The sequence below is a fragment of the Scyliorhinus torazame genome, chromosome 15 (assembly GCF_047496885.1).
Source record: "Scyliorhinus torazame isolate Kashiwa2021f chromosome 15, sScyTor2.1, whole genome shotgun sequence".
Classification (NCBI taxonomy): domain Eukaryota; kingdom Metazoa; phylum Chordata; class Chondrichthyes; order Carcharhiniformes; family Scyliorhinidae; genus Scyliorhinus; species Scyliorhinus torazame.
This window is the reverse complement of record NC_092721.1, coordinates 155,482,338-155,509,841: the sequence shown is the minus strand read 5'-3', so window position 1 is coordinate 155,509,841 and position 27,504 is coordinate 155,482,338. Positions and strand designations below refer to the sequence as shown.

General features: G+C 47.9%; 1 protein-coding gene across 3 annotated transcripts in view; it reads right to left on the bottom strand.

Moving 5' to 3' along the window:
* wdr95 (WD40 repeat domain 95) overlaps nucleotides 1-27,504 on the bottom strand; it is a 220,449-nt gene that overhangs the window by 124,603 nt on the left and 68,342 nt on the right. For all 3 annotated transcript variants that reach the window (XR_011935212.1, XM_072476980.1, XM_072476981.1), the window contains exons 3-5: nucleotides 23,474-23,527; nucleotides 21,464-21,547; nucleotides 15,458-15,523 (exon numbers count right to left, since the gene is read on the bottom strand). Coding sequence is in view for 2 of the 3 variants with exons in the window: in XM_072476980.1 (XP_072333081.1) it covers nucleotides 15,458-15,523; nucleotides 21,464-21,547; nucleotides 23,474-23,527 (204 nt within the window). In the remaining variant the exon portion in view is untranslated. The remainder of the gene's footprint in view (nucleotides 1-15,457; nucleotides 15,524-21,463; nucleotides 21,548-23,473; nucleotides 23,528-27,504) is intronic.

The following is a 27,504-nucleotide window of genomic DNA, read 5'->3' as shown; positions in this document are numbered from 1 at the left end:
CAGGCTGGCAGTATCAAGGTTCCCAGGTTCCAGATGGAGAGCCAAGGTGCCACCCGGCCCTTTTCCAGACCATCCGAGGTTCTCCAAAGGCCTGGGAGCCTGCCCCCCTCCAGGTTCAATTACGACTGACCCATGTGTGTGGGGACCAGTACGTAATGGCACCCTGGCGAGGTCTCCCAGGTGTGGCCAGGAGAATCGGGTGAATGCATATTTAAATTAGCTTAATGGCTGTTATGGGCCAGGGTTTAGAGAACCCCAAAGTGTATCATGGAGTTCACCTAACCCACAACTTTTAATAGATTGTGGTATGGGGAGCACACGGCCCACTCTACAGGTGTGGTACAACAGAAATGGAAAAGTATTTTTTAAAGCAAAACAATGTTTATTCTATGAACTCAAGTTAACCTTTTTAAAACATACAGTGAACATCTTGGCAACTATCAATTCAAATACAACCCCCAAAGAATACAACACTAAGTAATCCTTAATAACTTCCCAAACAGCATCCAGAAGACAAAAGAAACACCTTTTAACAGGAGCACATTAGGTTAAAGTCACTACTGAGAACATTTATAATTCAGAATTCACCAAATGATCAAGGGATAGTCTTTTGATGGCAGAGAGAACAGCAGTATACCTGCTTGGTCTGGCTTCAGCTCCAACACTGAAAACGAAACTAAAACACACCTGCAGCAAACAGCCTAAAACAAAAGTAAAAAGCTGACAGACAGTCCAGCTCCACACACACTCTGACATCACTGATAAACACCCTTTTCTTAAAGGTACATTTCTTTAAGGTACTCTCACATGACATGGCTCATTTAAATATGTTGATCTGGGTCACACACAGTGAGGGCGAGGTCCAGATTGCGACGCCTCGCTAGATTCCATTGGATCTCATGAGATATGTTGAGCATCGCAAATCTCACGTGAGGCCTCTCGCGAGATTCAACGCCTCGTCCTGACACCAAGTTGGGTGCGACGAGGCCGCTGAATTGTGCCCATTATATTTTCACTCAAAATCCATTTGCTGATGATCAGCAACCAACAGATCATTCCGCCTGCCTTTCTATGCCATCTCTCTGCAACAGCAATTTACCCAGTGACATCTCCCAGCAAATGTTCCTTGATATGTTTTGCAGACCATGGATTAGTATATATGGCGAAGGTGCAAATAATCGCTAGTTATCCTGGTTAGGCAGGGTGGAGAAGTTTATTGGAGATCATAATGCTCTCTGGTCACCATTCAGTCACCCTGTCAGTAACGCATTTATAAACTATTGGATGAAATGTAACGCCCTCCATCATGGCAAGTTTGGTTCTGGAGAGGCATTTAATCAAGTTGTAGGGTGACAGTTGTGGTCCCGGCTGCCTTCCAGCCTCTGCCCTACTTATGATAGCTGGACTTGCCTTCCCACCAATTGAGGCCAATAATTAGTGAATTAAGGCCAACTTAGGGACCTCAGACCGCCAGCTCTGGTATCCACATAGCAGTGGGTGGGGGTCTTATCACACTGGCAGCCCAGTCGAGGTTCCTGCTGGGTTTGCAGGACGTCGCTCAGTCAAAGGCCTCAGTGCTTGATCAAGGAACCTGGTCTTTGGGATCAGGGTGAGTGGGGTGGGGTGACTGCTGAGGGAACCCCCCCCCCCCCACCCTTGTTGCTGAATTGGCTCTGTCGTTGCCCTATGAGCTCCACCCCAGAATGCCCTCCCTGTCATCACTTATCTGAGGACTTCCTCCCTGGATGGGGGAGGAAGTATTGACCTAAAATAACTAACACTGCTGACCCCCTGTCCATTGTTCAGTGGGTGGTCTCCTTGTCCAGTTTTCAGTGGGTGGTCTCCCTGTCAATGGCTGTGGGTGGTCTCCATTTCCATTGTTCAGTGGGTGTCTCTATGTCGATTAATCAGTGGGCGGTCTCCCTGTCGGTTTTTCAGGAGATGGATAATGGAATACAGCACCTCGTACAATCCAGTCTATGGAGGACAAATGAATCTGTTGCTTTGATATGCATCCTCATGACTTTTGTGCTCTCATGTTGCAGCCTTTATTTTTTGTAACTTGCACATGCAGAGTTAGATAATACAACCAAATATCTCTGATCAAATTCCAGATTTAAAGCATTTGCAAGGGGTGTGTGGTATTATCCGAAATGTAAGAGCGGCAAGGGTAATGGAAAGTCTCGTTAACCCACTAGAGAGAGCTAGAGTTACAAGTATATAAGATATTGATGCTAAGCCTTGTGGGGAGAGAAGTGAAGGAGATAGCTGGAGTACAGACTGAAGGAAAGATAGTGTGAGTGAGAGCGGATCATAGTTTATTATAGTGCAGAGATTAGTAGTAGATGAGTGCAGATTATATGTTAATTATCAACTGTATATTATATAGGAGTAAGTGTTGAATCCAAATTAGTAGTGTTAATAAATTTATAGCTTTGTTCAAGTTAAAGCTATTTTGTGGTCTTTGTGAACACTATGCCAACCATCTTGAATTTAGCAACACAAAGGACACCACATGGGGCTTTTTGGATCTAAATCATACTGTGCAATATACAATAAATGTTAACATTTTTGTTTGTCAGTAATTCCTCTGACCACTGTTTGACCTCATTTAAAAATTCCAAAATGGTTACTGGCATTTCACAGCACAAGTTGAACACATTGGCCAGAATTCTCCAGCCCTTCACACCAGCACGATTTTCCAATCCCGCTGATGTGAACTGTAGCCATCTGGGATGGCCACTTCCAACTAGGTACAGAGAAACTTGCAAAGCCTAGCGGGTAAAATTGACAAGCCAAGACTCAGGCAGGCTCAGAGCCTGAAGTGCATATTTGTAAGCAAGAAGTCCAGACGGTATCGAAACTTCGTTCAATAAGCATTTCAATGGGGCCGATTAGCATTCGAGGGCCCATCTTCACTAAAACACAGGACTGGTGCTCGAGCAACCGGGACAGTCCCAGACATGTCGGCACCACTCCCTGTTCAAGGGAAACACAAACAACGGGGTCAGTGACCGCTTGGGCCACGCCCAGCCATCCAGATCTCCGCCCACTTATTGGCTAAGGAATCGAATGGAGTGATCAGGGATCACCCAATTAGTAAGGCCCAAATCGAAGGATCGCCCAAAAGAGCACGAAACCCCCCCCCCCCGAGTATAAGAAGAAGAGTTTGCCATATGCTCGCTCTCTCTTGGTCCTGGTACCCCGGTCATGGCCATCGCCAAGTGCAGCAACACCAGAAGCAAGTTCGAATTCAAGGCCCACTACCAGACGGATTACGCCTTTGAACCCGATAGATCCAGAAGCGAACAGCGGCCACTGTTTTCTGACTTAAGCCGGGTGCCCGAAGTTAAGTACAGGTTGCCTTAGTCGATAGGTGTAGTTAACTAGTAGTGTTTATGTTGCATGACTAATTGTGTGTAAATAAAGTACCCTTGACCTTGAACTAACTAACTGGTGTTTGGCTCTTTGATCGATAGCCGGTTGAAACTTGTGGTGATATCAATCGATACCTGTGACTCTAAGCATTAGGACATAGATAACATAGAAAGAAGGGCAAATTCACTGATTGCCATAATTGGAACAGAGCCACAGAAAAGACAAGTAAAAGAAACTCACAACAGTTATTGGCGACTCTGGTGGGACTTGACACAGAAGTGACCGTGTCACTCCGAGAGAACCCACAAAAGCATTTGAATTAGAATCCAAATTGGCAAAATAAAAGAAACCACAAGCGAAACCAGTATCGATCAAACCTCCAAAATTTGAAAGTGTGTAATTTGCGTGCTTACTAACAAAAGGATACAAGGTAAACTCGATAGATTTTGTTGCGTGAAACTTTCGGGAGTTGTGTAAACCGGAAAACAGCTTGAGCCGTACCTGTGTTTGCACCACCGCTTTTATTCCACTTGTTCCAAATTTCCGGGAGACAGAAGTAATTGTAGGGATGGCCATGAAGGCAATGGAACGCCTTATGCATCCACAAGAGCCCGAGGTCGCAGCGACCAACAGAGCAGAACAGTGTCCCGTAAGGGAAGAAGAGATTAGGAGATACCTAAAGGGGAAAGGATGGCCCCTATGGTCGGAATTTTGCTCAAATGAAGAGACAGGTCCTGGCAGCATAGGACAGACTTGGTGGGACAGTCTGACCGAGATCCATAAAAAGAGTTTGACTAAGGTTCGTAAACCGATGGCAATCGTGTCCTGTCTGGTACAATTGCGAGGCACAGAGGAGGTAGTGAGGATGCTCCGCAAGCAGCTTGAGGAGAAGGAGAAAAGTAGAGAGGGAGATTTAAATGAAAGCGAGAGATTAAATGTACAGCTCCGGGAGCAGTTAGCGGCGAAGGACAAGGAAATGGATGATGTCAAGAGGGCACATCAATCCTGTCTCGCCCACCTTAGCAGCTTCCAAATCCAGTACAATATGGCCTACCAGGGTGCTGTAATGGTACAAGAAAAGAGAGAATCAGGTACAACAGTTAAAGAAACAGTGCAATGATCTAAAGGCAACCCTCCGAGCACTCCACAGTCTAACCACGGAACAGAGGCAGAGTTCGGTGGATCATGCCGAATGCAGGCAGCAAATTGCAACGTTGCAATCCCTGCTATCAGTTCAAAATGGGTTTAGAGACACCTTTGGCCGACAGAAGACGGCCCCAATTGGCAGGAACTCAGTGAAACAGCCCAACGGTACGTAAGCGAGACCGAGAATCAAAATAGAGCCCCCCAGGCCCCGAAAAGGAAAGCACCCGCACCACCGACTGCACAGGCAGCACCCAAAAAATGAGCCCCATTACCGCACAGCGCAGGGTTACCACGGAAGGCCAACCCGATTTCGTGTACACCACCTCATTAACCATCACCCAGTTACAAGACGCCCGAGAGAAGATAGATACGTTCCACCCCACATTGGACCCACATCACTTTTTCGAGTTAGTGAAACAACAAACCCTCATGTATGGTTTAGACGAGCCGGAGCAGGTTAAGCTCATAGTTATGTGCTTAGACCCCTCAGTTAGTTCAGCCCTTCCCGACCCACAAAATGTAGGAGGAGGTAGCCTCCAAGAAATGAAAACAGCCATCTTAGACGCCATAGGATATAACAGAGGAGATCCGGTAGACGGACTCAACCGTTGCAGGCAGAAAAAGGGAGAGCATCCAACAGCGTTTGCTGAACGCCTTTGGATCCATTTCACTGCGGTATTCGGTGAGTTAGCCCGCGCCCATTTATCAGCAGACAATACGGCCAAACGGACCCGTACGTTCGTATCCCATGCCACAGTTACGACCCCTCGGACCCAGCACACAATGAAGTGTGAGTTCAGAAACGATTGTCCAAAGCTTGGGAACAGTCTGTACAGAAAAAGACAGAGCATGAAAGAGCAGATGCCACAATGAATCCAGAAAGGGCACACCATGACCCCGCATGGGTAAATGAAGGCAGAGGTACAGCGCAGCACCCCAAGACACAAGAATGTTACAATTAAGGTCATTATGCCCGAGAATGGAATGCCCCCCCAAAGCAGCAACGGAATCAGCACCCAAATCCACCCCCCCCCCCCCCCCCCGAAACAATACCTGACCCTTCCACAGTGTTAGCGCCCGACCAGATAATTCGGCCATGAATGGTACTGACTGACGGTGTTCGGGCTCCCTAACCCGGGTCTGCGATACCCTTTGGGATAAGTCCAGAAGACCGGTCGTTGCAGGCACAGTCCGGGGACACCCCGTAGAGTTCCTTTGGGACACAGCAGGGTCCCGAACCACACTAAACTCCTCCATCATGAACCAGAAAGAGATATGGCCCAATACGGATACCATTGCCCTTAGTGGCTTTACAGGTCACCTCCAGCAGGGACACATCACAGCCCCTGTGCTCGGTAATATCAAAACAAAACATTTGGTTGTTTTAGCAGAACACATCCGAGGCATCAATTTCATGAGCACACACAACCTTTCATTCGACCCAGTCAACCGATGCATATGGAAAATGGCTAGAGTAGCGCGAGACCCCGCCACGCTCACAGTAGGAGATTATGCCCATAAAATCAGCTCAGTAGGAGAGTACTGGTTTGATCCACAAACCATTACCACAGACAAAGCGGTTAGAGATGTCTTGAAAAGACATAAAGCAGCATTTGCCCAGCACAAGCATGACTGCGGCAAAATCCCAGGTGTAGTAAACATTACGGGAGCGATTCTCCGAGCCCCGCGTCGGGCCGGAGAATTGGCGCAACTGCGCCCCGACGCCGAAATGCGATTCTCTGAGGTGCGGAGAATCGCCGCCATTTGCGCGGCGCGTTTGGCGCGGTGCCGGCCGCGGGCCGCTGGAATCGGCGGGGCCGACGATTCTCCGGCCCAAATGGGCCGAGCAGCCGCGCCGATATGACAGAATCCCGCTGGCGGGGGCCAGAATCGGTCGTACCCGGGTCCGGTTCGTGCTGTCGTGAAACGCGACGGCGTTCACGACGGCGCAAACACTTGGGCTCCATATTGGAGACTCCCCCCTACAGGTCCCCATCTCAAGCCCCAGAAACAGTACGGCTTCCCCCAGCAAGCCGAGGGGGAGATAGCCAAGGTAATTCAAAGTTTATTGAATCAAGCCGTGATTCGTCCCGTTGCATCGACAAATAATGCCCCGATTTGGCCAGTACGAAAACCCGATGGATCATGGCGACTGACCATTGACTACAGAGAATTGAACAAAGTAACCCCCCTAGCAGCCCCCACCGTTGCCACAAGTCCCATGTTGAGACAGGGTCTCCAGTCAAAATTTTTTACGGTATTGGATATCAGTAATGGCTTTTGGTCCATACCACTGGACAAAGCATGCCAGTATAAATTTGTGTTCACATTCCAGGGACAGCAGTAAACGTGGGCGTGCCTTCCACAAGGCTTCCCCAACTCCCCCTCCATTTTTCACAGACAATTGGCAAACAGATTATCTAAATTTTCTCGCCCTGAATGCCTTGTTCAGTATGTGGACGACTTGCTCCTACAGATGGACACCAAGGAAGAGCACATTTTGCTTCTTTCTCAATTATTAGAACTGCTCACATTGATTGGATGCAAAATAAACCCCAAGAAAGCCCAAATCCTTCAGGAAAAAGTCACATATTTAGGTACGGGCATCACGCATGGGAAGCGTGAAATAGAACTCAAACGCATTGATTCCATTGTAAATTTGCCCTTGCCCCAAAACGTTACAGCACTCCGGTCATTTTTAGGACTGGTTGGATATTGTAGGAACCACATAGACGAATTCGCCACAAAAGCAGCCCCACTTTCTGAGCTCCTAAAGAAACAGGCCCCATGGAAATGGCTTCCACAGCACACGGACGCCGTGGATGCGTTGAAACATGCCCTGAGCACAGCCCCCGCTCTGCAAGCCCCAGATCCACACTCCCCATATGCGATAGAGGTAGCGACCACAGACCGAACCCTTTCGGCCGTACTCCTGCAGGAAAGGCACAATCGTCTAGGACCCGTAGCCTATGCCTCATGAGTCTTAGATCCAGCGGAACAGGGATTTTCAGCCTGCTAGAGGCACCTGTTAGCAGTTTTCTGGGTGGTACAGTACTTCTCGTACATAACCGGACTCAACCCAGTAACCGAGCACACCCCGACACAGCTTTCATTGGATGGCAGACTAAAAGACGGCACAGTAAGCCAAATTAAAGCAGCGCGATGGACCCTACTCCTACAGGGACGCGACATCACTGTCAAACGGACAATAACGCATACGTTTCTGGCCGACAATTTGCACTATGCAGGAACCCCACATGAGTGCGAGATCATAGCCCCAGGCACAGCACAGGCCCCTTTGTTCCCAAGTCGGTCCAAGAAAGTGCATCGGACCCCAGCTCACAGACAAAGCACTGAGAACTTACGTAGATGGCTCCTCCACAGTCCTTGAGGGAAAAAGGATAACAGGCTGTGGTATTTATGTAGAGGACGCACAGGGATGCGCTATAGAAGACTTTAAAGTTGCCTGGACACTTAGGTTCGCAGGCAGCCGAGTTAGCAACCATTTCTTTCATTGTCCAGCACCCCAATTCATTCCCGACCCCTGCAGACATATATTCGGATAGTTTGTACGTCTGCAACAGCCTAACAGAATTCCTACCCCTGTGGGAATCGAGAGGATTTATTTCTGCTGACGGAAAACCTCTACCCTCAACCCCACTGCTCAAACATATCCTTCAGACAGCGAAAGGCAGGAAATATGGCATCATCAAAGTGAGAAGTCACCATCGTTCCTCCCCACCCGGTAACGTGAAAGCTGACGCCCGAGTGAAGGCAGGCTAACGAAATGGCCACTTTTGGCAAACCCCCAGAGAGTGCCTCAGTACACGCGGTTCAGGTCTCACAGACCAACATCCAAGACCTAGCCCAGGCACAGAAAGAAGACGAAGCATTAAAATAAATTTTAAAAGGAAACTTCCCAGCTCCCTACGAAAAGCTTAGGGATTCTTTGACGGTCCATGACGGAACCGTTTTAAAAGATGGAATTTATGTAGCCCCCACCCAGGACAGGAATGAGATAATTTGTCAGTTCCATGACGGACATGGACACCAAGAGATTGAATCCACCCTTGCCCACCTCAGACCCCTCTGCTGGTGACCTGATTTGAAAACCGATGTGTCCCATTACGTCGAAAACTGTTTAATTTGTGCACAAAACAACCCCGATAGGTATGCAAAAAAAGCACAGCTACGACACACCCGCCTGTAAATGGCCCGTGGACAAACCTCCAATTAGATTATATTGGTCCCCTCCCCCCCTGCAGAAATGGATACAAGCATGTGTTAGTGGTGAAAGACACATTTACGAAATGGGTCGAGGCGTTCCCCTCGAGAACAAATACAGCCAAGTCGACAGCGAAGATCTTAACAGCAAATTTTTACGAGATGGGGACTCCCCCGTAGTATTGACGGACCAAGGTTCCCACTTTATGGGAAGGGTCATGAAAAATGTGATGACGATATTTGGGATTAAACAAAAGTTCCACATTGCCTATCACCCGCAGTCCAGCGGCATTGTGGAGCGCATGAATCGGAGACTAAAGGCCACACTTAGAAAAATGGTGCAGCAGCACAACACAACATGGGACACAGTGCTCCCATTCGCACTGATGTTATTCGCACTTATTCGGACTTGATTTGGCCAGCCCCGCAATCACCGCCCTGACCCATGAGAAAGCAGTCCAGCACATGGTAGAACATATTAAAGCAGCACACTCGCTGCAGCTGTTCGATTAGGCGCTAAACGAAAGCAGAGTAAGGCCTGCTTTGATAAGACAGTACTCCCGACAGAGTATACAGTCGGACAGCCAGTGATGATCACCTTATACAACCCCAGCTCATTCCTCTCCCCTAAATTTGCAGGACCCTATTCAATCTCAGTTTATAAAATCACGTATCCAAACGGAAAATCTGGATGGTTCCATGTAAATCAGCTTAAGGTTTGTGGAACACAGTGCAAACACTCGCACCACCTCTCATTGGCGATGGCAGACAATGAGGACTCACCCACTGACAACTCGAGTTCCCACTCCCCCAGCAGCAGCAGCACGTCCACAGACACGGCCTTGACCACGCCCCCAGGATCAAATTTCACCCTGACGCTTGATTCGGCTGCTAGCGACAGCGACAGCGACAGCACCACTGAAGCTCCTGAGAGACCCGAACAAAGCTCCCACGAACCAGGCCCCAGTCACTACAGGCCCAGAGACCCCGCCCACGATACGCTCCGCCTCTTTGAAAATATTTATCTGCCCACACCGGAACCTTACCCGCCACCCGACGATAGCGACAACCCCCTGACAACCTCCCTACGGAACATGAAACACTGGCACCGTGATAATTCCTGTCGTCTGACACGGAATGACGAAATGGACCCCACATCGGCACACGCTGCGTTAGCACGCAAACTCCATGAGCGAGTTTGGCACCCGGGAGATGGTGACAACTCCGAGTCTGACTCCCACCATGGTAACCCCTTTGAAAATATTTTCGGAATGGAACCTTGAGGTGTCCAGATGATGAGAGTCAGGAACCGATTGAGATTTACGGTGTCCTATACTCTGATGGAACCTGCCCGCTTTTATGTTTAGTTTGTTTTAAATGTTGTTCGTTCTCTCTTGTACGATTTTGTGTGTCGTCCTCACGGACGCTTTCTTGATGCAGTCATAATTACTCTTCTGACGCCACATGGCAGTTAGAGAAACAAGTTTGTTGGAGCCATATATTTACAAATTCTTACCGCTCTCGGAAGGTCATTCAGGCAGTGGAGTAACGGCACTCATCCCCGCCCTGCCTGAGGACCCCCTATACATTTGGTCAGCCAAGCTCGGGTAGTGGAGCAATGGCACTGATCACCGCCCTACCCAGGGACCCCACCCATTCTTGCCCTGCCACAGATCATACGCACCACCCCATTCGGATAATTGTTTTTGAAACTCTTTTGCTGTTCTTTTTCAGTCCTATGGTTTATAGAATGCTTTTTGCCACAACTTTTGCCCTCTCCCGCAACCATTCGGTTGCTATCCCCCACATACTATTTACATGTCAGAAACACTTGGTTGGAAAAACAAGTTTGCAGAGGACGGAGAAATTGTCCGCCCACTCAGCCCATCGACCGCAGGCTGCGAGAGTGCTCGCACTGTGACACAAATTTTTGGGGGGGATATCTCGTCTCCGCAAATGGTTGTTTAAAAAAAAAATGAGGGAATCACATATGGTGACGATTCTAATGGGAAATTGACGTTAAGGAGACACAGACAGACAAGCGAGATATTAAGCGGCAAGATAATGATAGACACTATGCTTGTTCCCCTAGGAAGATACAAAGATACAGGAAAGCCTGAGTAAGATGAAGACGACCCTGATGATCGGCATCATGATCATCGCTGGAACAGTACAGTTGCGCGCGTTACCTACCTCCACCTCCCTCAACACACAAGCCCAGAACACGACTACCCAACACACCACCCCCCAGCCCGGACACTACACCACACATAGACCCAGCCACCGATACCCCCACATGGTGTGAGAATCTCGTTAAGTGGTATTCCCTGTCACACACAATGGAAATCTTACTAGTGATAGCCATATTGTGCAGCGCCATCCAGACAATCAGATTGCGGAAATGGAGAAGGAGAGCCTCCTGCCCTCCAATATACACCTTCAGAGCCCCTTTCCTCGGACTCCAGCAAACCCCACACTCTTTCTGAACCTTTCTCTTTAATAAATTCCGCGGTTGTTGTTTTTGTTAATAAAGTTATTTTTCTGTATGTGAATGTTAGTGATAACATAAGAACACAAGAACTAGGAGCAGGAGTAGGCCATCTGGCCCCTCGAGCCTGCTCCGCCATTCAATGAGATCATGGCTGATCTTTTGTGGACTTTCCAGCCTGAACACCACAATCCTTAATCCCTTTATTCTTCAAAAAACTATCTATCTTTATCTTAAAAACATTTAATGAAGGAGCCTCTACTGCTTCATTGGGCAAGGAATTCCATCAATTCACAACCCTTTGGGTGAAGAAGTTCCTCCTAAACTCAGTCCTAAATCTACTTCCCCTTATTTTGAGGCTATGCCCCCTAGTTCTGCTTTCACCCACCAGTGGAATCAACCTGCCCCCATCTATCGTATCTATTCCCTTCATAATTTTATATGTTTCTATAAGATCCCCCCTCATCCTTCTAAATTCCAACGAGTACAGTCCCAGTCTACTCAATCTCTCCTCGTAGTCCAACCCCTTCAGCTCTGGGATTAACCTAGTGAATCACCTCTGCACACCCTCCAGTGCCAGTACGTCCTTTCTCAAGTAAGGAGACCAAAACTGAACACAATACTCCAGGTGTGGCCTCACTAACACCTTATACAATTGCAGCATATCCTCCCTAGTCTTAAACTCCATCCCTCTAGCAATGAAGGACAAAATTCCATTTGCCTTCTTAATCACCTGTTGCACCTGTAAACCAACTTTTTGTGACTCATGCACTAGCACACCCAGGTCTCTCTGCACAGCAGCATGTTTTAATATTTTATCATTTCAATAATAATCCCTTTTGCTGTTATTCCTACCAAAATGGATAACTTCACATTTGTCAACATTGTATTCCATCTGCCAGACTCTAGCCCATTCACTTAACCTATCCAAATCCCTCTGCAGACTTCCAGTATGCTCTGCACTTTTTGCTTTACCTCTCATCGTAGTGTCGTCTGCAAACTTGGACACATTGCCCTTGGTTCCCAACTCCAAATCATCTATGTAAATTGTGAACAATTGTGGGCCCAACACTGATCCCTGAGGCACACCACTAGCTACTGATTGCCAACCAGAGAAACACCCATTAATCCCCACTCTTTGCTTTCTATTAATTAACCAATCCTCTATCCATGCTACTACTTTACTCTTAACACCATGCATCTTTATCATATGCAGCAAACTTTTGTGTGGCACCTTGTCAAATCCAGGTATACCACATCCATTGGCTCCCCGTTATCTACCGCACTGGGAATGCCCCCAAAATATTCCACTAAATTAGTTAGGCAGGACCTGCCCTTTATGAACCCATGCTGCGTCTGCCCAATGGGACAATTTCCACCCAGATACCTCACTATTTCTTCCTTGATGATAGATTCCAGCATCTTCCCTACTACCGAAGTTAAGCTCACTGGCCTATAATTACCCGCTTTCTGCCTACCTCCTTTTTTAAACAGTGGTGTCACGTTTGCTAATTTCCAATCCACCGGGACCACCCCAGAGTCTAGTGAATTTTGGTAAATTATCACTAGTGCATTTGCAATTTCCCTAGCCATCTCTTTTAGCTCTCTGGGATGCATTTCACCAGGCCAGGAGACCTGTCTACCTTTAGCCCCATTAGCTTGCCCATCACTACCTCCTTAGTGATAACAATCATCTTAAGGTCCTCACCTGTCATAGCCTCATTTCTATCAGTCACTGGCATGTTATTTGTGTCTTCCACTGTGAAGACCGTCCCCAAAAACCTGTTCAGTTCCTCAGCCATTTCCTCATTTCCCATTATTAAATCTTCCTTCTCATCCTCTAAAGGACCAATATTTACCTTAGCCACTCTTTTTTGTTTTATATATTTGTAGAAACTTTTACGATCTGTTTTTATATTCTGAGCAAGTTTACTCTCATAATCTATCTTACTCTTCTTTATAGCTTTTTTAGTAGCTTTCTGTTGCCCCCTAAAGATTTCCCAGTCCTCTAGTCTCCCACTAATCTTTGCCACTTTGTATGCTTTTTCCTTCAATTTGATACTCTCCCTTATTTCCTTTGATGTCCATGGTCGATTTTCCCTCTTTCTACCGTCCTTCCTTTTTGTTGGTATAAACCTTTGCTGAGCACTGTGAAAAATCGCTTGGAAGGTTCTCCACTGTTCCTCAACTGTTTCACCATAAAGTCTTTGCTCCCAGTCTAGTTCTTCTCTCATCCCATTGTAATCTACTTTGTTTAAGCACAAAACACTAGTGCTTGATTTTACCTTCTCACCCTGCATCTGTATTTTAAATTCCACGAGAAGAAATGTGATGCTGCTATCGGATTTTTGTGTTGTAAGATAAGTTCTTTGATTGTTAAATAGCAGCATGAGTGCGATGCGGGGCCTGGATAATTCCAGCCTCAATCCTGAGGGACTTGCTGTCATTGTGCAGTTCCGTGCTTCACAGAAGGGAACAGCAAGCAAATGAAAAGCAAAACACTGAACATGCTGAAAAAGCAAAATTAACAAAACCCGCTTGAAACATTCAGCAGGTCTGGCAGCATCCGCGCAGAGAGTTAATGTTTCACGTCGATTGTGGCAAAAGAGTCAAATTGAAAATGAAAACAGTATGCAATGGTGGCCTTGAAAAAAGCAGCATCAGAGATTAAAGAAGCAACCTCATTACAATGAACTGGAAATGAGGGATGAGAATATCAGGTTTTGCAGCCTGTGCAGGTTCAATTATTTCAGAAATATATCCGAAAATGGGAGTCATGAAAAATAAATCAACAAATGGCAAAGAATTATTCATTATTTTGCACTGTTCGAATTACTTAATTCTTTTTCTTAGAAGAAATAACCTTTTCTCCTCTGGAATTATTTCATGGGTCTGCCCTTACCTGAACATCTATCCAAGTTACAGCTTCAAGCAGCTGAATGATATTTTAACCCTGTTTTTGAGTATGAGAGGGGGGGGGGGGGGGGGGGGAAAGATCTGTAGATTTGATGGAGTTAGATAACAAACACTCGTGTTACAACTAGGAACCATAGAAAACGTACAACACCAGGATGCCATTCAGCCCATCGTGTCCATGTGCAGTTGATGAAGAGCTGCCCAGCCTATTCCCAACTTCCTGCTTTGGGTCCGTAGTCCCGCAGGACACAGCTCTTCACACAGATATCGAAGAGTGTCTACTGCAGAAACCCTGGTCAGGCAGTGAGTTCTGGGTCTCTACCACCCTCTGGGTAAAATACATCTTTCCTCATTTCTTCCCTAATTCTTCTGACAATTACTTTAAATCTATGCCGCCTGATTTTTAACCCCTCTGCTTTGGTAAATAGATCATTGCTACTTATTTAATCTCGGCCCCCAATGATTTTATACCCCTCGTAAGCCACTCCTTAGCTTCCTCTGGCTCCAAGGAAAACAACCCCAGCCCTTTCAATCTTTCCTCATAGCTAAAATTCCCCAGCCCAGGCAACTGGGTGAACCAATTCAGAAACATTACTGTGCCCATTGTGTAAGGAGCAAAATCACCTCAGGAAATACAGAATCATGATTTGGGTGATCTTGCTATTTTAAGTGTACATGTTTATTTAACTTTCTCATAGTTGGCTTCAGTGATACGTCTTGCAGCCAGTTGCTTTGATGACAATGACATCAAAAGCTCTTTTGGATCACACCCTCCGTAGCATCTCAAACGTCCATATTGCTTGTGTCAGCCGTGGTTCCATTAGGAACACCCTTTGAGCCAGAAGGTTGTGGGTTCAATTTGCACTCCAGGATTTGAGCATCACAATATAAGATGATGCTGGAGCAAAGTACATGGGGAGTGCTGCACTGTCGATGTGCCGTCTTTCAGAGGAGTCATTAAACCGAGGCCCCATACACCTCTCATTTGGATGTGAAAGATTCCATGAGACTATTCTGAAAAAGAGCAGGGGAGTTATGCCTGCTATCCTGCTCAATATTTATACCTCAATCAACATCACCACATCAGATGAGCATTAGTATATTAAAGTTAACCATTACTCTTTAATTTTGACTTCTAAAATGGTTACTCAGGGAATAGCTTCAAGGTTCAAGAGTTTTAATCTAGTGACGAGTTCATTCCCGTGAGAAACTGAATTACTGAAGAAGTTCTCAATGTGCAAGATCCAGCACTGGAAAAGAGCAGTGAGTATGTTAACAAGTAAACAGCCATAACGGTGCACATACCCAATCAATCTGATCATTTGCAGAATAATCAATCTTTCTGAAGAGTTCTCCAATTTGGTCATCATGCTAGAGTGAAGAAAAGAACAATGAAATGAGTTAAACGAGAAACATCGACCAAAGTCAGAAATAAAATATGGTCATAAGAAACACCAAGAATAAGAAAGGTTATTTTTGTTTTTTAAAGGTGAGTTTTAAGTAGCTCTCCCATTGTAGCATAAGCTGCATTCTGAACAATACCAACATTTCTATCTCTATCATTCGCCCTGGTAGGTTACTCCAAATATTTACAATTCTGAGTTAAAAAATACCTGCTTTAAATTGACTTTGTGGTGAACTCCTTTCTCAATTGGCTTCTTTCCAGAGTAGAGCTTAAGCTTCTCTGAGCTTACCTTGAATGTTTGATCCTTTACATTTGGATCACACTTGCTGTCCTCCATTCCCGCTCCAATGACAGTGTAGGTTTTTGTGTCAGCCATGGTTCAGTTGATGGAATGCTCACCTCAGTCAGTTTGGGCTGAATTTTATGTGGAGTCTCCACCCCGTTATAAAAGATAGGGGTGACCCCCCCTGGACATTGCTGGCTATTCTCAGTGCCATTTAATGGTTGTTGCGCCTTTGGCTTGATGCCGGCTTTCCACCCCCATTGGAGAGGAAGTCCCACCTCAGAGAACCACTGGTCGCAGCTCTCTTAGTCCAGCAGCACTACCTGGAGCAGTGGCCACTGCTGGAACTGCAGGCAGTCTCCCTTGAAGAAGAACAGCCATGGAGCCTGGGCTGAGGCAAGTCTGGGGTCTCATTGGAGTCAGGCTGGCATGCCATGGTGAGGGAAGTAGGGCGTGGGGAGGCCGGGATTGAAATATCAGGGTGGGATGGAAACCATAAGGAGAAGGGAAATACGCTTTGGAGGGTGGTGTTCAAGGAGGCACCGCCTACGCCAGCATCCATTCCCATTCGTGGAGGCAGCCTGGACACATGCCACAGGCAAAATCTCAGCAATGGCAAAAATAAGTCCTTAAGAGATCATTAATTGGACAGGCAATTATTATAATTAATTATTATGGTTATAGCAAGCACAGGGTACCACAGACACAGCACCCACTTTTATGCCCCCACCCAAAAACATTTCTAAGTGTCATTTTTGGCATGTTTGGTGGGGTGTTCATTGACGGCCGCATTGGCGAGATCGCGGTCTGCATTCAATGGCACTTAGTGCTGAAAAGGAGCCCACATGAGATTCTTGACATTACTGGCTCCCTCGCCTTCTGATTCACCTGACTCGCACTCAGCTTCTAGCCACTAATAAGTGGGAGCTGCTTTTAAACGCTCCCTCACCACTCACTCCCAGTCAACACACAAGCATGGCAGCGCGCAGACCTGCTCCTCGCTTTGGCGATGCCAATCCCGCCAGACTTCTGGATGCTGTGAATGAGAGGTGGGACATCCTGCTCCCACCAAGGTGTTGATGCCAATCCAAGGCATGGCTCAGTCTGTGGCGACCATGGCCAAGGGATCAACATCATGTCCCAGTTGCTGAGGGACATGTCCCAGGCACAGGTGGATCACGCTGAGGCACTGCAGAGCATGTCCCAATCATTGAGGACCATCACTGAGAACACCAGTACCATGGTGCAGACAATGGGGAGCAGCCAGGACTGGCTCAGCCAGGTGACACAGAGGCCTCTGGAGCTCACTCAAGCTCCTCCTCCGTCCCCTGGAGTCCCCCAGGGCACCATCAGGGAGGTGGAAGCACTGGAGGCCAACCCCGGGGCCTGCCAAGGAGCCAACAGTGGTCTCCAATTCTTCTGATCCACCATCCTGACACCGGCACATCTCAAGGGCAGCAGACAGAACAGGATGGCATGGTGACACCTGTGGCACAAGTAAGTCATCCAGGCCCCTCCGGTTCCAGGCCCTCCAGAGGACACCCGCCATGGGCATCAAAGGCCACAGGGTGCGGGAAGCAGCAGGCTACCTACACCTAAACGTAGCAGTAGATCATAAAAGATCAAAAAGACTGAGGATCACTAAGTGGGCAATGGGGGGGGAGAGGGGTTCAGTATCCGTAGCTAGGGGGAAGGAGAGATTGGGGGTAGGAGGGAAATTGCCGGGGGACGACGACGTTGAGCTGAGGACATAGCCTCATCCTATGAGAATCTGGTGAATTTTTGGCAGTCCGATTCACCGCTCAATGACAGTATGGGTTGGCAGCATAGCCTCATTATATCGGGTCTCCATCTCCGTCTCAGGCCTCCACACGAGCATCACCAGCCAGGACCTCAGCGGGTACCCATTGTCCCCCGAGAGCCAACCTGTCATCCTGGCGTGGCCCTCAAAGAGGCCGGGGGTCTCAGAGTGCCCAGGATGTAATTGTCATGCAAGCTCCCTCGGTGGCGGTCGCAGACAATCTGGATATTCAAGGAGTGGAGCTCCATCCTGTTACTAAAGGTCACTCCCTTATGCCCCGGTGCGTGCAGAGTGACATGTGTGTCACCTATGGCCCTCTGGACCTGGGCAGTCCAGCAATGATGGAGAATCCCCACAGCCCGGGCATCTTGCTGGTCTTGGTCCTGGTTGAGGTGATAAGGTTTGATGCCCCGGCATACAGACCATCCGTGATTGTGTAGATTGTGAAATGCTGCACAGATCCTCCTCCCACTTGAGGGCTGCGGTGACCTTCACGGCACCGGGAGCGAGTGCCCTCCTCCACAGGGTGCCAAGTCCGCGAGGATGTAGCATGGGTGCTGCACTGTCTCGCTCTCCTGAGATGTAGTCTTCTGCGGCACATGCTGTTATTCATCTCAATGAAAGACCAACGACGCCTGTACACCTGAGGCCATCATTGGCCTCCCCTCCCCTGATCTACACACTTACCCTTTGGTCACGAGAAGATCCGCAGTGTTGAAGCCCTGCTCTTTAGTGCTTGATTATTGACAACTGCCTCTATGGTGCTGATGCTCCTGAACATTGTTCAGACTTCAAAGTTTCCTTGAGATGCTATGCACTAAACACCCTCTAAGACATGGCACATGTATCCTCGAGCCGGTTCATCCTTGCCTTTGTTAAGTGCGCCCTGTACACCACTTTTAACTGAATCAACCCCAGCCTCGCGCACAAGCTCAAGGCATGACCCTTTGCAGCACTTCGCTCCATAATCCCTTCTCCAACACCACCCCAACTCTTCCTCCCACTTGGCCTTAATCACTTCCATAGACTCCTTCTGTTCTTGTGAAATTCTGCACTTGCATACACCCGAAGCCCTCCTCACACTGGAGCCCATACTTCACCCCAGCTCCTCTAAACTTGCAAATCGCCCCTCCAGAAACAGATCCTTCATCTCTTTTACACCTTTCTCCTCCCACCCCCAGAACTTCACATCCATTCTCCCTGGCTCTTACCCATGATTCCCTCTTATCGGCATCACCCTTGACCCTGCCTTCAACTTGAAATGCTGTCCGAAATTTCCCACGAAACGTCAGCGTGGCTACCACTACATGCTTACCCAATACTTTCCCGGGGCGAATGGTAGCGATGCCGTTGCCAGCGCCCGCAACCCCGACCCTTTACAAGAACCCGTCTCTATCTGCACCCACAGCCTCTGCCTCCTTATTCCAGCCCCGCACCTTCTCCACATTCGCCGCCTAGTAATAGTGCAACAAGTTCGGAATGGCCACGCTCCTCAGCTTCCGCCCCCTTTGGAGCCCTGCCTTCCTTATTCTAGCAACTTGCTTCCCCACACAAATTACAAGATCACCCTGTCTACCCCTCGAAAGAATGACTTTTGCAAAAACACCGGCAGACAGGAACAAAAACGGGAACTGTGGCAAAAAATTTATCTTTACTGCTCGGGGCTTTTCACAATAACTTCATTTGAAGCCTATTTGTGACAATAAGCGATTTTCATTTCATTTCATCCCCCCAAATCCTCCTTCACCCTCCCCATCAGGCCCGTGAAATTTAGCTTACAAAGTCATGCCCTGTTCTGAGCCACCTGCACCCCCAAATACCTGAAGTGAGTTGTCGCTCCCCGGAATGGCACACTTCCACTCCCGCCCCTGCACCTGGAGGGGACACCACAAAATACTCACTCTTCCCTAAATTCAATTATACACCGAAAACACCCCAAATCTCCTTAGCAACCACATTATGTCCCTCATCGATGAGTCTGGGTCCAAAATGTACAGCAGCAAATCATATGGGTACAGAGACACCCTATTCCCTATCCCCCTCCGTACATCCAAACGCCTCACCGCATTGGCCAAGGGCTCAATTGCCCCATTCCCTGGGATAGTGGGAAGTACCCAGAATTCATGTCATTCATCTGCACACATGCTGCTGGATCCTTGTATGACAATTCAACCCATGCCACAAACTTAGACCCAATCCCAAACTTCTCCAGCACTGCAAACAAATAACTTTACTCCACTCTGTCAAACATCTCCGCATCTATGGCCACCTCCACCTCCAGCTCCCTTCCCTCTACCGGAGAAAGCATCACGTTCAATGACAGCTACGTGCCCTTGACGGAGCCCATCTGATCCTCCCCCACCACCTTCAGAAAATTCTCCTACCGCCTCACCGCCAACATCTTCGCCAGCATCTTGGCATCCGCATTCAGTCGAGAATTGGTCCTATGCAACCCACACTCCACCAGATCCCTCTCCTTTCTAAGTAACAATGAAATGGTTGCCTGTCACATATTCCCCTGCAACCCTCCCTTTACCATCACATCCTCGAACATTTCCACCATCAGTCGGACCAACTTATTAAATGTGAGAATATTGGAACATTTGAAGGTGGAAAAAGACTGAAATGGGCAATATTACTGTTTAAGTTTGCATGTTTAATTGTAATATGCTATGTATCTTATAAAGAATTAGTTGTGTTTGTTAATGAGAAATGTTTAGACTTAAAAGGCTTCAGGAAAATTAAGGCATCTTTTTATATTGCTGGGGGGTATGATGAATGTAAGAATTTCAGTCATATTATATTAAAATAAAGTATTGGGGTTTCTGTCCTGTATCGTAGACACTGTTGGAGTCTGGTCTGGGATCATAATAGTTATAAGCAGTTCAGAGAAGGTTTACGGGGCTAATATCAGGAATGAGCAGGTTGTCCTATGAGAAAAGGTTGGAGAGGTTAGGTTTGTGTCCACTAGAGTTTAGAAGAGTAAGAGGCAACTTGATCAAAACCTTTAAGATGCTGAGGGGCATTGACAGTGTGTATGTGGAGAGGGTGTTTCCTCTTGTGAGAGCATCAGAACTAGGCGTCACTATTTAAAAATAAAAGTTTGCTCATTTAAGACCACGATGAGCAGGATTTTTTCTCTCTCAGAGGGCCGTGAGTCTCTGGAGTCTCTTTCTCAAAAGGCAGTGGAAGCAGAATCTTTGAATATTTTTAAGGCTGAGATAGATCGATTTTTGATTACAAGGGGGTGAAAGGTTATCTGGGGTAGGTAGGAATGTGGAGTTGAGGTTACAATTGCATAAGCCATGACTTATTGAATGGCGGAGCAACCTCGAGGGGCCAAATGGCCAACTCCTGTTCCTGATTTGTGGGTTTGTATGTTCATGTGAATTGCAATTTTTCAGTCCCACCACTCCCTTCCCTCCCTGTACAAAATCTGTAGCAGGAACTCTGATAATGAACTTTCCATGCAAAACGGCACACAATTTGGTCCAATTGGAATCATTTCAACCACTTGGCACTAATCTTTCTTTGGAGAAACTCCAGAATTCTAGACCTTAACCAACGCCTTAGCAAGTTAATACTACTTTTGCTTATTTCCATTGAAGGTGCAGAGTAATTTATTAGATATCAAGGGCAAAATCAGAACAGTACTCTAAGAGCTTCACTTTCGAATTTCCTGTGTTATTAACTTTTCCTCCCCAATTATCACAATTAGTCCTGAGAGGAAATATCAATCCTCTTAATTGGGAAATATGCTCAGGACAGAGAGTAAATAGTCAACATCAGAACTGTGTCTGTCTGCCAATGTCCACCACTTACAACTCCATGAAATCCCAGACACTTCCTCATTATCTGCTTGAATGCTTCCACGTCCAAGTATTTCCTTCCAGCATTTTCAAACTCCTGAAAATAACAGAGCAAAGGAGATTTACTTTTCACACATCAAACCCATATTTTAATTACTGAAACTGTGCTCAGGCCCGATGCAGGGTGCATTACTGGGTTGGACAGGTTGCGGGTCAGGAAGGATGGGCAGCGTGGACAGTGGAGCACAAGGCCATTTTAGTCCCCGCCTTATTAGAATAGCAGGACTAGGCTGTCCTCACAACTGCCTGCAGAAATAGACAGCCAAAGATGTCTAAAGCAAGCCCCAAGCAGCTGGACTTAAGCGTGAATGTGTTTCTTTGAGCAGGGCTGCATTAAGTGCTGCAAGCTGTTGTAGATGCTTTCTTCAAGCTAAGAATGAACAGGAAGGCTGCCCCACCATTCTCGCCTGCCTCTCTGGAAGCTTTAATTGGGAAAGTGAGGGGAAGGAGCGAGCAAATCTCTTTTAGCTGTTTTGCAGCTTTGACAGAATCTTAAATGGCTGCCATGCAGGCTCTGGATTCCAGCATCAAGAGAGACTGGACTGTAATCCAGACGTCCATTCTTCTATCATTAACACAAGAGGTGATGCAGTTGCACCTCAACATCCATACTTCGCTATACAACACTTTTAGCATCTAAATCATCTTGAAATGCCCTTTCCATTGTCTTATTTTGTTCACACCATCTTTACATTGCCATTAAAGGTTTTTATTTTTAAAACGTCAACCATTTTAAAGTGGTTTATGATGTAATGAATTCATTCCACATAATTTCTTTATCCATAAGATAGGATTGTCCAAATTGCTTAGCTATTAATGTCTCCTTGATATTTTAGTTATGGCTTTTTATCCTTCACTTAACATCTAAAGGAAGGCGTGTTGGAAGCCACATTCCTGCCACAGTTTTAAACTGTTATATCATTTCTACACCATCTCTTCCTTTTGCATGTGATAGTAACCACTGAGTATCGTTCAGGCTAATAACAGGTTGTTAGAATTGGGTGATTACCCTGACTGAGTTAAGTGCCACTCTATTTGCCTTTTCAGAAACAGTTTTTAAACAGCCATCCCACTGCAGCTCCATGAAGCTTTGAAATAATGTCAGAACAGCTGCCAGTAGGGTAGGTTGTGGTGTGGGCACCATTAATACAGAGGATCAGTGTCTACAAATAATTGTAGCCCAAATTATTTTGTGGTAATTTAACATAATCCAACACTTTGTTTTGCATGTCTTTGGTCCCATCACTTATGGAATAGTTTGGAACATGCACACTGAAGTCACTGACCAAAAATGGTAAGTGGGGTCTTATTCACATTATAGGACCCTGGCTTCCAAACTAAAAAGGGTTTTTTGCCTGAACAGACCCACGTTTGGACAAATGGTGCCAGCCACATCACCCGTATTAACCAGGCAATAAGGCAAACAGAAAACATTCTGAGGCTGTTACTGTCGTCTCAGCATCTAGTGACTATCAATCAGAGGATCTCTATTAACTCTGTATTCTGTACTTTGCTTCTTAAAAGTTGAGTTACCAACAAGGGATAGCACTTTGGAGAAATAACGGGCGGGATTCTCCAATCTCCCTGTGACGTGTTTCTCAGAGGTGGGAGGTGGCCTGCGATTGGCCGGTGACGGGATCTTCTGGTCCCATCGGGGTCCATGGATTTCCCATTGAACCCACCCCATGTTGCTGGGAAACTTGTGGCGGGGCTGCGCAGTCAACGGGACTGGAAGATACCGCTGGTGTGAACAACCGCAAGACCTCGCCCAATAATTTTAATGGGGAATATTTTACTTGAGCTTAATGTACTATAATTGTGTCAGAATAGTCTTACTTTTCTGAATAATACTGTAATTAATTTGATGTTTGTCTAATTAAACGTGACATCTTTCACTCAAATCTCAACATAATTTAATTCTGATCTATGACAGTATGCTGGATTGAAAGGGGGGCAAATTCACCTCAAACGCAGCCTGGATGCTCTTCAGATGTTCCAGGGAGACTTGTTGTTCAATCTGTAAATGAAATAAATAGAAACTACTTATGTATTAGATATTTTTTGAATTCATTCATTCATGGGGTGTGGGCAGCACTGGCGGAACCAGCATTTATTGCCTATCCTATACTACGGAGTTGTTTTCTAGGCCATTTCAGAGGGCAATTAAGATTCAAGGTCTGGTGTCACTGTAGGCCAGACCGGATAAGAACAGCAGATTTCTTTCATTGGAGAATCAGATCTTTATTTTTAAATAAAGTCCAGTAAGGGGGAGGAGTGTGCATGACACTTACCCAATCCATTTCTACTCCAAATTTGTACAAGGATCCTATGTGCATCATAGAGGAGGAGCATCATTAATTGGCGTAGCGGTAAGGTCACTGGACTAGCAATCCACGTGTTATGACCTGGGAATGTGGGTTCAAATCCAACCACGGCAGCTGCTGTGATTCAAATTCAATTAACAAATCTGGAACTGGTGAGATCCAGACCTGGATTTATACACACTTAGTCATTTTTTTCAGCCTTGGGGAGTTTCTCCTCGGTCTAGACCACACTTAGAAATTCTTTCAGCAGCGGGGAGCTGAACTCACTGGTGAGACCGACTCCTCAGAGATCGGGACGCCAATTTGAAAGGATGCCCCAATCTCTATGGGGTCAGTGAGGACACCCCGTTATGGGGTCAGTGAGGAAACCCCCGTTCAGGCCCCCGTCCCCTTTTCGGACCCCCCCCCCCCCTATTCAGGACCCCCCCTTTCATCCCCAACATTTATGAGGCCCAATGATAACCCCCTTCACCCTCATTCTTCATACCCCCCTCATCCTCCCTCTCATGGGCATGGTTCCCCTTTAGGCCCTGCCCCTTGGCAGTGCCAACATGGCACTTGGGCACCTTGGCACCACCAGCATGGCACTTGGGCAGTGCCCATGGCACCCTGATACAAACAACTGGGCACTGCAGCAGTGCCAAGTTGGCACTCAGCCTGCCAGGTTGGCACTGTCAGGGTGCTTGGTGCCAGGGGGTTTCCAGGGTATTGCCCTGCCCTTTGCCTGACCACCCAACAGACTCTAATAGCCTCCAAGACTCCAAGAGGGCTTGGTCTCAGCTTGTGGAGACCAGCACTAGTTGGCATCCGGATGAGGCCTCACCGGTGCGGCCAGGTTCACCTGGGCGCTGGGAGAATGCGACCTCAAGTAGCCTGCATGTATTTAAATTAGCCTAATGGTTCATTTAAATATCATCGTGCCGGGCGGCGTGAGTCAGGTGACTCGGGCGAGGTTTCGCACTGGGAGCAAATCCTAATTTGGACCCGCCCCGCAATGCACCTGGCACGAGATCGGTGCCAGGCACAACACGGTGGAGAAATCGCACCTGCCCTCTGAAATGACCTTCGTAAGCCACTCAGTTCAAGGGCATTTAGGAACGGGCAACAAATGCTGCCCTTGCCAGTGACATCAACACCCCATCCAGTGACATCAACACCCCATCCAGTGACATCAACACCCCATCCAGTGACATCAACACCCCATCCAGTGACATCAACACCCCATCCAGTGACATCAACACCCCATGAAAGAATATAGAAGAAAAAACAGAATCCTGCTTTGCACATTTCTGTAAACTTGTGCCTGAAACAGACAAGTACCCACAAATTCTGGTCGGTGGATTGCGAGCCAAAACTGGACAGTATATCCATTCCCACAATTGTTGTAACATTACTGCACTGTCAGTATTTACATTCTGAACGACTGCACCACGAGCACACAAACAATCCATTCCGCATTAGCCCAAATCTTATTCAACATCATGGTTAACATTTCCGAGAAACTGGTTACTCACTGCTGTCTTGCAAATAGAAATGTTTCAGTGTGTGATCTTCCTTCGGTCAAGGACTAAGAGGAAGCATTATCCAGTAAAGTGTACAATGAAAAGCTGATGGCATTTGGGTTTGAGAATAGAGAGAGCGTTGCAAGCTTTTCTTTTCTTTTGCATATTTTCAATTTAAAGTAAGTATTTCGGCTGGCTGCTGTAAATTACTTCTCTGATTGAAAAGAGAAGAAATAACTTATCTGGAACAAGTGATAAAAGTTTCAAGGACACAGTGTTCTCAGCAAGAGCAATATTCAAAAAAACTGCATAAAACAGGCTTATTCAGCCACAACATGACTATTAATACAGAATCATACAAGCGCTGCCTGCGCTGACCTTGGTGCTACAGAAAACCAGAGCTAATTCATTGCACTCACCCCATAGCCCTGCAAATTTCTAAGTTTCAAATATTGATCCAGTTTCCCATTGAAAGAATTAGCCCCTGCCTCAGTCACTCCCTCGTGGCACATTATTCCTTATTCCAACAACCCTTTGCATTCAGAATTTTTTTCTAACCTCTCCATTCACTCCCTGGGGTATGTTTTGGACAAGATTTAACAGAAACATTTCTAAGTCTCATTTTGGGAGCGATAGGCGAGGGGCTGGCTTCTCAAAAAATGGGGCTTTGGCCCCCACACCGGCGTAAAAACGCTGGCGTTTTACTCCAGACTTTCCTGAAAAAAATATCGAGCAATTCACTTATCTGCAGAGGGCAGGGACCCAGAGTAATTCTCACAGCTTTAGCTGCGGATATGGGCTCCGCACTTCCGGTTCCGAGTCCGCGCATGTGCACGGCGGTGGCCTCCAGCGGCAGTGCCGAGCGCGAGGGCGGACTTGGACCGTGGACCAGGACCAAGAAACAAGGTTCCACCGATCTGCCCCACGCCGCTTCATCTGACCCGCCCGATCGCTGCCCCGGCTGCCCATAAGGCCGCCCCCGGTGCTTGATCCCCCCCACCCCCCCTGCCAGGGCAGGCCGCAACCGCCGCGCGTGAGTCACAACCAGCAAGACGTGGTTAGAACCACTCCGTCGGGAACTCGGCCGGTCGGGACCGGAGTATCGCTGGGAGGGCCTCTGGCAATGGCCCCCCAGCCGCACGTCGTGATTGACGGGCGAGCGATTCTCTGGGGACTGGAGAATCGTGAGAGCGGCGCCGGGTCCAGTTCGGGCGTAAAAGTCGATCCTCCGTCCCCACGCCAAACGCGATTTTGGCGCGGGGCTGTGGAGAGTCCAGCCAGAGGTGTTTCTCAACGGTCGCATTGCCGAAGTTGCGACCTGTATTTAACGGCGCTTAGTGCCAAAGTGAGCCCCCACGAGCTTCTTGTCATTACCGGCTGTCTCACCCAACTCCCGCCTCAGAGTCTCACAGCTAACAAGGGAGAGCTGCTTTTAAACGTTCCCTCAGCAGTCACTCCCAGTCAACACAGAAGCATGACAGCGTGCAGCCTTGCTTCTTGATTTGGGGATGCTGACCTGGCCAGGCTTCTCGACACCACTGACGCAAGATGGGACATCCTGGGCGGGATTCTCTGCAAACCGGCAGGGCGGGCCTCTCCGGCGCTGAGGAGCGGCGTGAACCACTCCGCCGTCGTGCCATCCCTGAAGGTGCGGAATCCTCCGCAACTTCAGGGGCTAGGCCGGTGCCGCAGTGTTTGGCGCCGCGCCAGCCGGCGCGGAAGGGCCTCCGCCGGCTGGCACGAGTTGGCGCATGCGCGGGAGCACCAGTGTGTGCTGGCGTCATCCCAGCGCATGCGCAGGGGGGTTCGTCTCCACACCAGCCATGGCGGAGGTCCACAGCAGCCGGTGCGGAGGGAAAGAGTGCCCCCACAGCACAAGCCTGCCCGGAATCGGTGGGTTCCGATCGCGGGCCAGGCCACCGTGGGGGCACCACCACCAGATCCCCCCGCGCCCTCCCGAGGACACTTCAGGCCGCCCGTGGAGCCAGGTCCCGCTGGTAAGGACCTGTTGTGATTTAGGCTGGCGGGACCCGCTGAACACGGGCGGCCACTCGGCCCATCGCGGGCCGGAGAATCGCCGGGGGGGCCGCTGCCCCGCCGTCTGGCGCGGCGTGATCCCCACCCCCGCCAAAACCCCAGCGCCAGAGCATTCGGCAGCCGGCGGGGGC